General features: G+C 32.6%; 1 protein-coding gene across 2 annotated transcripts in view; it reads right to left on the reverse strand.

The window, feature by feature from the left end:
* Positions 1–15,056, reverse strand: part of skd (mediator complex subunit skuld) — a 128,828-nt gene that overhangs the window by 13,760 nt on the left and 100,012 nt on the right. For both annotated transcript variants that reach the window (XM_085810395.1, XM_085810394.1), the window contains exons 24-26: positions 5,787–6,038; positions 4,446–4,610; positions 3,588–3,706 (exon numbers count right to left, since the gene is read on the reverse strand). In XM_085810395.1, the coding sequence (XP_085666521.1) occupies positions 3,588–3,706; positions 4,446–4,610; positions 5,787–6,038 (536 nt within the window). The remainder of the gene's footprint in view (positions 1–3,587; positions 3,707–4,445; positions 4,611–5,786; positions 6,039–15,056) is intronic.

The following is a 15,056-nucleotide window of genomic DNA, read 5'->3' on the forward strand; positions in this document are numbered from 1 at the left end:
TATGGAGAGCTCCAGGTACCCGTTACCACCAAGAAATCATCATTGAACGACACCGTTACGGTGGTGCAGTAGTGCTCGTTTGGGGTGGAATTATTCTGGGTTCCAGAACTGACCTGCATGTTGAAGTTGGAACCATGACAAGCCAAATCTATGGGGACATCATTCTGGAACAACATGTACGTTTGTTTCGGGGCGCCATGGGTGCACAATTTGTGTTTATGGATGACAACGCTCGTTCTCACCATGCAAACATCGTAAGTGAATGCCTTCAATCGGAGGATATCACCCGTATGGACTGGCCAGCATTCTCACCGGACTTGAATCCAGTAGAGCGCGTGTGAGACATGCTTGGCTGACGAGTTGCAGCCCATCAACCTCCTCCTACATGTCTACCGGAACTTCGGAGAGCACTGCTTTTTGAGTGGTGTAATATCCCCCAAAATCAGATCGATAATTTGATACTCAGCATGCCTAGGCGTTGTACGGACTGTATTGCATCATCTGGGAGACATACAATGTATTAACAATCAAACCAACCATGTAATATTGTTTTTTTGTAAATAGTTTTTTTTTTTTTTTTTTTTTGAATTTGCTCCATGGAGAAAAAATCGCTAATTTTTTTAATAATATCAAACATATAGCATCTTTTTTTGCTCTTTGCCTTTTGTTTAATAAATAAGCTTTACAAATAAGTCAAATTTGTTTTGCTTCTAACTCTTCCTTTGCCTGATTTTACATTATCCTTAATTTATAGACATTAGTGTAGATGAATGTTTTAAATTATAGGTTTTCAATTTCTTTATTAATAAAAAAAATCCCTTTCTATGTGATAAGATTACAAGCATTTTTGACATTTTCCATGCTTGTGTCTAGTGAAAAGTAGAGAAAATAAAGGGAAGATTAACATGTTAAGATTCTAGTATCGGAAATAAAGCATTCAAATATTATGTTTTCATTGTTCTTCAGACGTTCTCCAAAAACTAAGAAATTCATTGCAAACTTTCTGTAAAATGCATTCATTATGTGTTGATACCATGGAGACATTTTTCATTTTGTCACATATTTCTCGAATCTCCTATAATGGTGGGTCTATAAATCTTGCCTTCAAATCCTTCTAAACTTTTTAAACTTCAATGTCTAAAATCCTAAAGAAAAATTATCCCTGCCATTTCTGCAACAGCAAAAAGGCAGAAATATTTTGGAAAAAAAAAAAAAAGGAGGGAAAAAGTGTAAAATTAATTTTATAGAGAAAACTGATGCATATTCTGAGAATTTTGAATATTCTGACACAATTACACGGGAAAAACTCTTACAATGAAAAAATTAAAAAGAAGACATTTTTAATTAATTACATAGCTCATTTTGCTTTTGCTAAGAGCTGTTTCGTTAATTGTGCTTTATAGCATTATACCTTGTTTACTTTTCAGATTCAAAATATTGTATAATAAGTTGCCAAAATGAAACTTTATAATATGACGAAAAATAAAAATGTTTTATTTTAATGTTATTTTTTAAATATAATTTCAATATATTACCATTATTTTAATGAAATTAATCAATGTTAGGATGTTTAAAAAAATCGTCGAAAAATTCGTAAATCTCAGAATTAAAAATTATCCATAGATACTGATCTCAAAATCGCCAAAATGTTGAAAAGTTGGCAAATTTAGAACCGTTTAATAAAAAAATTTGCATTCCTCAAAGCAAAAAGTTGTTTAAGAGCTCTTTATTAGAGAAAATGAATTTCAAAATGCTTGTGTTCCATTTCTTGCTTACAAACTCAAATATCCCATCATTTATATTAGAAATAGAAACAAATTATAACTCATGAACCCATTCAAAAGATAACCATATATACATCAATCAATCGCCAAAAATATTCCTCCAAAATGCTAATTCACACTCAAAATGGCAGTCGTAAAAACAGGCAGAAATTTCAGATGATTAAAATTAAGGACCTTCTGCTGATTTTGGCCAAAATTAAGGACGCTTAAGGACCAAAAGTTGATTCCAAAAAATCTAAGGACCATACGAACCCTGTACAAATCAAAAAATAACTCTCACTATATCTATAAATTAAATTTCTGTCAAAAAAAAACCTTGATCTTTTTTTACCAGTTTTTCTGAAAGAGGTTCGCAAAAATACCTTTACTTTCTTTTAATCACACACAAAAGTATTAGACTACTACAAAGTTAATATCTTCATTAACGCTGCACACAGCCTCAGCTGTTGTTACGATGTGACTGGATATTTTACAATTCATATGATTAAAAAAGCTAGAGGCAGTTTGATGACTAAAACAACACTCACGCTGATCAATTGCAGAATCTGCAGTGCATTTCGCCTCATGTTACAATACCTGGTTTCTGCACAAAAGACCTCGCCCTGGTAAACCAAACCAAAAACTGGCTGTAAAGGCTGAAGTGCCCTCCCTGGTATATATATATGTAGTTTTGATGCCACTACCAAATATCAGTTGCAGAGTGTCTTTTGTCTTGTGAAGCAATACATTTCTCAGACCTCAGCATGACTGTTGGTGCAAATAGTATCATCCCTCTAAACAGATGATGTCACCAGGCAACAAAGTGAGTTAATGTCAAAGACCATCCCAGGCAAACATGTCATTTTATACAAAACTTCCAACCATGGACCTTTCAAATACTCAAAGTGCTTTCAACTGAAAGTTAGATACTGGAAAAGGATTATAGAGAGTTCAGTTATTGGGGAGGCTCAGTTCATTTTTGTCTTGTGAAGCAATATATTTCTCAGACCTCAGTATGAGTGGTGGCGCAAGTAGTATCATCCCTCTAAACAGATGATGTTACCATCTGTTTAGAGGTTGAGGCAACAATGTGAGTTAAATGTCGGGGACCATCCGAGGCAAACATGCAATTTTATTGAAAACTTCCAACCATGGACCTTTCAAATATTCAAAGTGCTTTCAATTGAAAGTTCAGATACAGGGGAAGGATTGTAGAGAGTTCAGTTATTAGAGAGCGTCTATAAACAGTAAAAAGAGACATGTATTTCCTACAGATAACTATGTGTCTTGGTTATTTTGGTCGACTGTAATGTCAACAACTTTTGCTCAAATTTATTTTATTAGTGTATACAACTACAGAAATCCATATTTACTATTCCTTTAATTATTTTTAACCCTATATTCCTGTATGTATAACCCTATATATATAAAGAAATTTTCAATTTCCTACAACTGAAATGTACTTTCAATTGCATTGGTACTTTTGTTTCACACTGGTTAATTTCAGAACAACTTTTATGCATACTATTTCCATATATAATACTACAGCTGACAGATGAAATGCTATTCAAACAGATGATTAGAAGAAAACTATTAAATGAAAGCAGGCAGGCCTCTTATATATAAATCAGATACATGTAGTATTAAAAAAAAATTGAAGCTTATTGTGATGCTGTTAAAAAGAGGAAAGGCAAAGACATAATGCAAAGATACATAATAAAACATGAATAAAAAGTATAAAATTTCTTTTCTATGTAAATGCACAACTACCAACATAACTTAGGCATATGTATTTATTTATTTTCACTAAAATGTATACAATACCTGAGCACATCAGTAGTCAGATTCGAATCAAGGGGATGGTAGTTCCTTGTATGTGGATTAGCATGAAGCAAATCATCGGAGCTTTGCTGCACAGATGGCGAATGTATCAATAAAGCAGACTGTTAAAGTAAGGAAAAGAATAAAGTCATATACCCAGCAAATCAAACCCCATACTAAAACTTACATTAAATTGAAAAATTAGATAAAAATAAATGATTTCATAGCATTGGATCAATGGTACATAAGATAACAAAAACAAATAATTTATATATATAACAGCAAAAGCATAAAGGAAGAGGGGGGAAATGTATATTAAATTCTTCTATAAGCTTTTAAAATTTAGTTCCACAAGTACAAACTTTACGATTATAATTTTGCTTAATATACTATATTCAAGCACAATCAAAATACATAACAATTATTAAAGAATATTTTATTTAATGTATTAGCACCTTTCATTTATGATTTTTTTTTCAATTTAATATCTTTTTACTTTTATATTTAAATACTGTATTGTTACAAAAAAATTCACTCAAAAAGTTAAATACATCAAAAAATTTAATTATTAATTATGAAAAGAACCGTTTCTCATAATAATACTATTTGGCATTGGTTGACGTGCATTTTGACACCTCTTCTAACTTGTTGAATAAGTTATGCATTCTTGGTCATTCTTCACGTAACATTTTTTAAAGCAAGATTTTAAAAGTGTCATTACAAACACAATTACAATCTGAATATATTTATGGACAAAGATTATAAATATGAAACAAAAAATATAAAATAACCATAACTTAAAAACCCTTGAGAATATTTAGCTTAAAACCCACAATACCAAATTAATAAAAATATTATTACCTTAAGAAAAACAGGGCAAACATTTTGTAGCTGTGGACATGTTGACCAAAACCATTTGGGTAATGGTCCCGTTTTGGCTGTGGAAACGTAATAGCCTAGTGCAAGTGGTTGCTGCAGAAGTTGAAGAGGTTCTTCCTGAGTGTCCATTAATAAGTTTCCTGATCCCTAAAATAACAAAGGACAAAATAAATTATAAAAGACATGGTTTGTATCAGTTTCTACAAGGAGACACACAGTATACACATAAAAAATGTTAACAAATGTTAGGTCTATGAAATTTTTATTTTGAAAGCATAAACATTTTAATATTGTTTACAATTTTGTAAAAAGACAATAAAGCTGTAAAAAGAACATTATTTTAAGAATTTACTATGCTTTAATGGTACAACATCCTGATTCGCCGTTTCATATCACGTGACCGCAACTGATCTCAGTGAAACTATGCTACAAAAATCTAATTTCTTAATTTCAAGTTAAATCTTAATTTGGAATACAAGTTTAAGTGCAAAAATTATTTCAATTCATACGAATAGCTTACTCAGAAATTATGCAAAACAGCAGTGCATTCTCATTAGAAATGGTGAATTTAACCCTTGACTTTGCCTTTTCTGTGTTTTCCCCCTTTGGGTGAGTGATGTGATTGCATCCTAATTGACTTAATTACTGTGAATGGTCATAAAATTGAACTATCTGGTAAAAATTTTATGTAATTGTATGCCAGTATTGAAAGAAACAATCAATCTGATATGAAATGGCTGCGACTTGTTTTTGAAAAGGAGACGTAAAAGGTTGTAAAAGGTACTCTTGGCATCAGTTGTACCATTTTTGGCGACTTTATTGCTTGCATCGGCAAAATGAGAAAGTACCAACAATTCACTTGATGGTAAAAGGATTTCCCTGGAAGTATAATAAGACAACCACTGTGGCATAATATGGCTTTCGAAATTCATATTAACAGCTTAGAAATTTCTCAGTTTATTTATATGAAAAAAAAAAAAAAAAAAAAAAAAAAAAAAGCAGAATCTTCACATATAGTCGCTCTTCACTTTCATACAAGAACTGCCTGCTTAAAGTATGACTTCCTAAAGAAAAGAAGCTTCTATTTATGTTGCACATTGGGAAAACCATCGTACACCAATCCTTTCTATCATAGGAATAGAGCATGGAAGCAATAAACAACATTCTGAAGATTTAATCATGGACCACTTACAACAAAAAATTATATAACAAAAAAAAAAAAAAAAAAAAAAGGTTTTAAAAATTGTTTAAATGTCATAAATTATATAAAATTTATTTATTGCCCACTATACAATTAAAAGCAAACAAACTGTGCAAGTTTACCCTATTTGGTCCCCCATGGTGAAATGGTGACTGCCTTCCACCCATTCCACAGCTTGGACTACCAGGTTGTGAGATGGAATCCCTACGTGGAGAGCCAGGACTCTGGGGAGGGCTCTCTGTCCAACGGAAGATATCATTGATGTCCTGACCTACAGCAATATCGTCGTCGTTAAGTGCTTGAAAAATATCATCATCTCCTAGGGTAGTGGACAATGGATCAATATGTTCCTGCTGGAATGTAGCTTGAGATGACTATAAAAAAAAAGACAAAATTTGCAGCATTAGAAAAGAAAATTTGAAAATTCATAATTTTAATCATTTTAAAATCTTTTCTTAATAAAATTACTCTATTATAAATGAGTTTTCACTATGCCAAATTTATTTTAAAATTTGCCAGATAGCATAGCTCTAAAAATATAGGCTTTGAAATATAAACAAAGAATATTGAGTACATATTTATGCTTATTACATTCACTACACACACACATCCATGTTATAAACCCAAAAAATGCATATACTTTCAATACCATGCTGGCTGGTCTGCAGTGAATAACTTCAACATAATGTTAATCCATTAACTAAAACCATCGAAACACCGATCATATTTACTTGAATGATGCATAACAATAGTAGTAAAATCAAATTTTATTTTTAATACCAGTTCCTGATGACCAATACGGGCATCTATCTTTCACAAGACATTCTAAATTCGCACCCATCATACTTACTACTTACACAAGACAACTAAAAGTTAATTATGAATCTATGGTTAACAAATTATGTGAATGCTATTTTAAAAACATTACTAAAAATGCATTTTTACAAACTCATAATACAAATGAAAGCTGAACTATGAACATTTGACTTTGGATAAAAAAACCCTTCAGATATCTAATATCACTTGCTTCAAAATATTATGTCAAAAATCCTTCAGAATCACATATCATGTATACATATAAAGGAAGAAACAGAAAAAAACTCTCCTCTTATTTATGAAAATAGCATTTTAAATAAAATTACAATGAAAACTAGATCAGAATTTTGAAAATATCAGTTAATTTGTTCTTTAATGTACTAGGTCAGAAAAAAAAAAAAAAAAAAAAAAAAAAATTTCTACAATACTCTCTCTCTATATATATATATCTATTGGGTTTTAATGAAACCCCGCCACTGCAAATAGTTGGCATGTTTAATCATATTTTATTCAAATGCTTTTTGGCATTTGAAAGAGAGACGTGCTTTAGAACACTGTGCTGTGAAATTTGTAAAAAAATATGGTTATCATTAAATACAAGATGTCTGAAAAGGAATGATGCCACTACCATATTAGAACCAAAATTTGCTTCCAGTTCTGTTGCAAAAAGTCAGCTACAGAATGCCACCAAATCGTGTACAGCTTTAGGTACTCATGTTGTATCATATGACACTGTGAAGGTTTGGTATCAAAAGCTCAAAAATAAGGACTATGACATTGAAGAAGCAGAGCACTCTGGCTGGCCAACTGATGTTGATGAGCCAGCCTGCAAGAAGTTGTGGAAGAAGATCTGTATGCAAACACTCAAGAGCTTGTTCAGAAATTAGACGTTTTTGCCATGTTCATTAGTCACACTATGCATCACATAAACTTGACGTTCAAAAACTGGGTGCCGCATGAGCTGACTAAACAAGCAAGAACAAAATTCTAGACAAATACAAACCTATTGACAGCAAGTATGTTAAGAATGTCGTTAGCTACCATGTTTTTGATAAAATTCAAGCTTAAAAAAAGTTTTTATAGAATAAGCTTTCGTTTAATATGAATAATAGATTAAATAATTCTTTTTACAGATATCGTGAATAACAAAAGCATGGAACACCCATGATAATTTTTAAATATAATGGCTTAAACATTTGAAAATTAAATTCAATAAATAGATTTTGTTATTTAGGTACCCCATGCTTTTATTATTTGCAAAATAAAATTGTAGATGAACAGTCACACTATGCATCACATAAACTTGACGTTCAAAAACTGGGTGCCGCATGAGCTGACTAAACAAGCAAGAACAAAATTCTAAACAAGATCGAAAAGTGGATTGACTTCAAGAACACAGGCTGAAAAGGGGGGTTGGCCATTATTAGTTAGGTTGCATCAATTTAGATTTTCAACACGTTTGCTACTGATGCATGGGCACCATCTTGCATAGACTGACAATATATTGTATAATAATGCCCAAAACAAATTCCAATATGAGAATTTTGGGTTGTTTTTATCAAAAATATGATTTTAATATTATTTTAATAATTTTAATACTATCTGAACCGCAAGTCAGAAACTGAGACCATGTGCCACAAATAGCAGTCATAACTACTTAACATGATGGCAGTTGCTCTGGGCTTCACAGAGAAGTTATATATAGACTATGCCTTCACCACAGTCCTACATGAATCATTGGTTGATTAGTGGAAACCACATGGCCCATATACAAACCTATTGACAGCAAGTATGTTAAGAATGTCGTTAGCTACCATGTTTTTGATAAAATTCAAGCTTAAAAAAAGTTTTTATAGAATAAGCTTTCGTTTAATATGAATAATAGATTAAATAATTCTTTTTACAGATATCGTGAATAACAAAAGCATGGGACACCCATGATAATTTTTAAATATAATGGCTTAAACATTTGAAAATTAAATTCAATAAATAGATTTTGTTATTTAGGTACCCCATGCTTTTATTATTCGCAAAATAAAATTGTAGATGAACAGTGTAAACAGAGTTATTTAATCTACTATTCCCATGAATAAATTATTTTTCTTTTTTTAGTGCATTAATTGTCATATGCATTTTAAGCAAAAGCTTAATCTGTAATAACACTTTTTTAACTGTATTTTAATTTCTGTTTTTTAGTCTGACTCGCAACTTACGAATGATGAAAGTTTTAGTCATCATTAACATGTCAGCAATAAATAAAGTTACAAAACAAAGAAAAATAACTGAACGTCATTCAGAGAATGAAGAAATCACTTTGAGTATTCAGATTCGGAAGTTGGTCACAATAACAATGTTGCAAGAAGCATTTTATTTGAAACTAAAATCAAAAAAATGAATATTGCCAATTCCAGGGTTGCCACTCAAACAGGAGAATGAAATTCCCTGACTTTTCCAGGTTTTCCAGGTGTGTTTCAAGAAAATTCCAGTCTATCCGCGTAATGTACGTTGGCTGTGCTAAGAGGTAAATTAATTATGGTATTACTTGTATTGTGTAGCAAATTCACTTAATTATTCAATAAATCCCAGAGGACATTTATTCTTAATTATTCTTGGTATACTTTGTTTGATAATTTTGGTGAACTCATTGGCAGCATAGCAAAGTGCAACTCAACTAACAAAAAGACCATGCTTTTGTATCTGTTGGGATTACCATGGTATTTATCCACACAGAGTATCTGGAAAAAGGCAAAACTCTCAACAGTAAGGTGTACAGTGAAATGCCAGTGCGTGTTGACGCTTCCATCAAGGGAAAACATCGAACCGAGTTCCAGTGTAAAAAAGGCAATGTTCCATCAACATACGCACACCACATCTGCATTCACTGGCTGGACTCTATACGGACTCGGGCGGGATCATTTGCCACACCTACTATATAGCCTCGACACTACTCCTCCGGACTTCTACATTTTTTTTTACACCTGCAGTTATATCTTGCTGGTGCTACCTTCCATTCTGCACAGGACGTTCGAAATGAAGTTGACCTATTTGTGACTCACGGCCACCAAGTTTCTGGGGTGAAGGCTTTGAAAACCTACTAAAAATGTTGTCAGAAAATCAGAGATTCAAATCTACTACTAATGATTACTACTTGCACTTCTTGACTTAGCCTCTAATTTTATTGAGAACATTTTTTGGCAGAAAACTTTTGTTACAACCAGATATATTCAAAAGTCTAGAAACAAATTTTTATTTTATAAGTCATTACAGGAACCTTAACTAAATGCTCTGCATAAGTAATAGGTAGAAAATGCTGTTTGTTGTTGGATGTAAGCATGCACAGCCAACATTTTGAGTCTAGCTCAAAATTTTCCAATGAAATATGGGAGCTTGAGATACTTAAATTTAGGCTAAACTTTTCTCAAAAATATGGCTCAGCATTTAGTAGTTTAATATTATTATTTCTTAAGGAACTAAAGAGGTGGAAAATTCACATGAATAACTACTACTGTCCTGTTATTTCTCTGATTCCAGGTGATCTAGCATGGCACTTGTGTTCTACAAAGAGTGATATAGTTACAAGACTGAGTGAAGCTCCACATCATACTTTCGACATGAAATATTTTTGTGAGGTTTACCCATGATAAATTTTAATCACAAATATATTATAATTTTGTCTGTTGATTTAATCATTCACAGAGAAAATAATTCTGTCATTGAAGTATTCTACATAGAAATCATATAGATATCCTAGCTAGACTCTACCACAAATTGAAAGTTATCTTTATTTAAGTTTTGGATAATTTAAGTCTCATACAGACAATATGTGTAACAACAGTACAACTGAGCTTCAGCCAGATCTCCAGTTTTCAGATATTGCCTGAAGTATACTGTAGCATGGATTCTTCATGACACCAGCTTCAATAAATAATACATATTCCAGCATATGCCTAATGTAATGACTACTATTCATTTTTTTCAATAATTTGGCTATAAAATTATAAGCAATGTTAACTGTGCTAAGGAAACAGCTCTTAAAGCATCAACAATAACACAAGAGCTTCTAGAATTCAAAAGGAATAACATGACTGAACAAATGGATACAGAAATAGTAACTCATTATTAGTTAGATTGCATCAATTTGGATTTTCAACACGTTTGCTACTGATGCATGGGCACCATCTTGCATAGACTGACAATATATTGTATAATAATGCCCAAAACAAATTCCAATATGAGAATTTTGGGCTGTTTTTATCAAAAATATGATTTTAATATTATTTTAATAATTTTAATACTATCTGAACCGCAAGTCAGAAACTGAGACCATGTGCCACAAATAGCAGTCATAACTACTTAACATGATGGCAGTTGCTCTGGGCTTCACAGAGAAGTTATATATAGACTATGCCTTCAGCACAGTCCCACATGAATCATTGGTTGATTAGTGGAAACCACATGGCCCATATACAAACCTATTGACAGCAAGTATGTTAAGAATGTCGTTAGCTACCATGTTTTTGATAAAATTCAAGCTTAAAAAAAGTTTTTATAGAATAAGCTTTCGTTTAATATGAATAATAGATTAAATAATTCTTTTTACAGATATCGTGAATAACAAAAGCATGGGACACCCATGATAATTTTTAAATATAATGGCTTAAACATTTGAAAATTAAATTCAATAAATAGATTTTGTTATTTAGGTACCCCATGCTTTTATTATTCGCAAAATAAAATTGTAGATGAACAGTGTAAACAGAGTTATTTAATCTACTATTCCCATGAATAAATTATTTTTCTTTTTTTAGTGCATTAATTGTCATATGCATTTTAAGCAAAAGCTTAATCTGTAATAACACTTTTTTAACTGTATTTTAATTTCTGTTTTTTAGTCTGACTCGCAACTTACGAATGATGAAAGTTTTAGTCATCATTAACATGCCAGCAATAAATAAAGTTACAAAACAAAGAAAAATAACTGAACGTCATTCAGAGAATGAAGAAATCACTTTGAGTATTCAGATTCGGAAGTTGGTCACAATAACAATGTTGCAAGAAGCATTTTATTTGAAACTAAAATCAAAAAATGAATATTGCCAATTCCAGGGTTGCCACTCAAACAGGAGAATGAAATTCCCTGACTTTTCCAGGTTTTCCAGGTGTGTTTCAAGAAAATTCCAGTCTATCCGCGTAATGTACGTTGGCTGTGCTAAGAGGTAAATTAATTATGGTATTACTTGTATTGTGTAGCAAATTCACTTAATTATTCAATAAATCCCAGAGGACATTTATTCTTAATTATTCTTGGTATACTTTGTTTGATAATTTTGTTTAGTTTTCCACTTAAGAAACTTAATAAAATTTAAGATATATACATTAGATAACAAATGTATGTTTTATTTAATTATTACTCATGATCATCACCAGTTCAACACGAGGCTAATCCGGTCCTTATAAATCACAACGCAATGCTAAATAGTTAGGTTAGATTTTAGGTAAATTTAATTCGCGTGAGGTATGTTCTTAAAAGGCACCTTAACACTTGAAAACACAAATATAATTATAATAGTTGTTGTTTTCTCCACTGAAGATTGAGATTAGAATCTTCCCAATCTGTAATAAAATAAGGCTTTTTTTTGCAGACGTTCTGCAGCTAAACGAAAGAAAGAAATCTATTTTAATAAATTGAGGTATTTTATATTTATTTTGCAGCATACATAAGGAAAAAATATGTGGATTAAATTTCGTGATGGTATGTCATCATACTACTATAATTAATTTTAGGATTATGCCAGAGAAAATTTCTTGAAATTTGGAAATATTATTTACTAATAATAAATAAATTTAGAGGGAAGAAGCAACATTAAATTATATGAATAACATAAAAATAATTACTTAAAAATTGAATTAGAATAATCAACGATATTTTAGCGAATATAGTTATATTACATGGCTAGCCTAGATGACTGATTACTATTTTTTTATTTTACTGCAAAATGGCAAGGTATTTATTTTAAAAAAAAAAAAAAAAAAAAAAAGAGGTTTAAAAAGATTTTGCGGTAAAATTCTAGTATACGGTAAGGCTTTGGCACGATTTTGAAAATTGTCGCCAAGACCAAAATGACCCGTTTACTGCGCATCATGATGTCGCAAAATCCCATTATTATTCTAAACAAAGAACGTCTATGTAAAGAAGAAAAGGTTCCATACAAGTAAAATGCTATTACGCCGTTAGAATGCGGAGGGAAAATTTGTCAAGAGATTTGGCGATGGAACCTGGCGGCCAGAATTTCTCTCTTCGTGATGTGTACAGGAAATTGAGAAACACGTGTTAAGAAGAAACGCTCTTTGACAAAAAGAAAACTACGAAAATCCGTTTTTAAAATTATTGCGAAAAATCCACGCAATAATTTTAAAAACGGATTTTCGTAGTTTTTTTTCCCCTGAAAATAACTAATCCATGAATTAATTTACTTGCGCCAAAAAATATTTTCTTTTCCTTTAGAGTTTAACCACTTGCGCTAAGACTAAACTTCACGGTTGCGGTGCCGTGCGCTACAATATAACAAGCGGTAAAGTGTCTCATTTGCGCCGCTCCGCATCTGCGAGTGCAATCCAGAGCTGTAACTCGAGAAATAAACAATCTCGTTGTTAGGCGACGTGTGCACCACGTTATTTTCATTTTTGCGATAAATGCTTATCGACGTGGTGTTCACGTCGCTCACGGTTTGAGACAAAAGCATCTCGACGTGCGTGACACGTCTTTTTAGCGCAAGTCGTTCAAGAAATTTTAAACGATATTCATTTTATGAACTCTTCATAACGTGACCTTCGAACTTCGACACCGGTTTCGATCTTCGGCGACAGATATATCAGACATGCACAGCTGTTTCCCTCTATGATGGAACGGAGCCACGTCTGTTGCAGAAAAGTTTTCTTTCTTTACAATACATATTCTTTGATTCTAACCTCCATGGTACCGTATACTAGGATTAAACCCATTTTGTTTTATACGAGAACAGGTACTTTCTTTAGTTCATGCACTGCACATGCGATTCTCGAGAATACTGGAAACCAAAAGTTGCGGGAAAGTTGCTTTGCCTTTCTAAAAGACAATCAAATTGGAGCTGCGAAAATTCGCTCTATGCCAGCTACCCGAATGACACTTACGTGATACATAATTCGCCAAAAAAGTTATCTCTTCCGACGTCGGCGCAAAAATCGCTTTTTTTGGCGGCATCGTTGTATGAACTTCCCTGACTTTTCCAGATTTTGACAAAAATACTTAAATTCCCTGACTTTTCCCTGAATATTTTGGTCAATTTTCGAATTCCCTGACTTTTCCCGGTTCTCCAGGTAGCGTGGCAACCCTGCAATTCGTCATTAAATGCACCAAGATGAGACACTCAAAAGCAATTTTCCCAAGAAAAAATATTTCTTCATTTGACAGTAGCATATGTTTTTTTAAAAAGTGTAGAATATTGCTTAATGAATATTTCATTACCATTCTTTATTTTAAATGAGTGAAAATTTTGTTTTATAATCTGTGAAGATTTCAAAATTTATATCTGATACATTTTTAGATGCTGAAATTTTTATATCATAAAACATCAAACAATCTAAAAATTTGAGCGATTTTCAAAAATTTGCAAAAATTCATAAATTATAATCTTCACACAAGTTTCACTGAAAAGCTATTTCAGGGTTGCCACTCAAACAGGAAAATGAAATTCCCTGACTTTTCCAGGTGTGTTTTAAGAAAATTCCAGTCTACCCGTGTAATGCACATTGGCTGTGCTAAGATGTAAATTAATTATGGTACCACTTGAAAACACAAAAATTTGCCAGTTACATATGACTTATACAGGGTGTTTCATAGATCATGGGACAAACTGGAAGGGTGGTGGAGCGTATTACAGGAATATAGGGTCTAAAGAGACGGGTTAAGGCAGGAACGTAAAAAAACCACATGAGAGGAAAATGTGTTTATGTACAAAATCAATGCAAAGTGCTTCTTTGCAGCAATACAGTATTCACAATAAATGTTCAAAAAAGGGAACAATAACAGTAATAGGAACTACAGCTGTGATTGGTTGGCAATGCATCGGTAGAGAGCGGTAGTGAGCCGAACAAACCATGAATGCATCAGAGGATCATTCGCAACACTGATGTCGAGCGTGATGTGTGAGTTTATGCACAGGGAAAAAGCTGACATGCATCTCAAGTATGGTGCTCTTAATGAGAATGGCAGAGCAGCGCTACGGTTGTACCAGGAACGGTTTCCGAACAGGCGTACGCTGAAGCACACAATGTTTGAGAGGTTGCATCGGTCTCTGTGTGAAAACGGGTGGGTCATTTGAAGCCACCTCTGACATTAGGAAAGGAAGAAGAAGTGCGCAACAACCTCCCATTGAAGAATGCATCTTGAACACTGTACATGAATCACCTCAGACAAGTACAAGAGCTATTGCATGTAGTCTGCAGATGAGTCATTCCACCGTTTGGAGAGTATTGCATGAAAATGGTTTGCACCCACACCATTTGCAGAGAGTCCAAGCCTTGCAACAGACAGATTA

Source organism: Stegodyphus dumicola, chromosome 2, assembly GCF_044657685.1.
Source record: "Stegodyphus dumicola isolate Sdum_Otavi_A_Nest chromosome 2, ASM4465768v1".
Taxonomy (NCBI): domain Eukaryota; kingdom Metazoa; phylum Arthropoda; class Arachnida; order Araneae; family Eresidae; genus Stegodyphus; species Stegodyphus dumicola.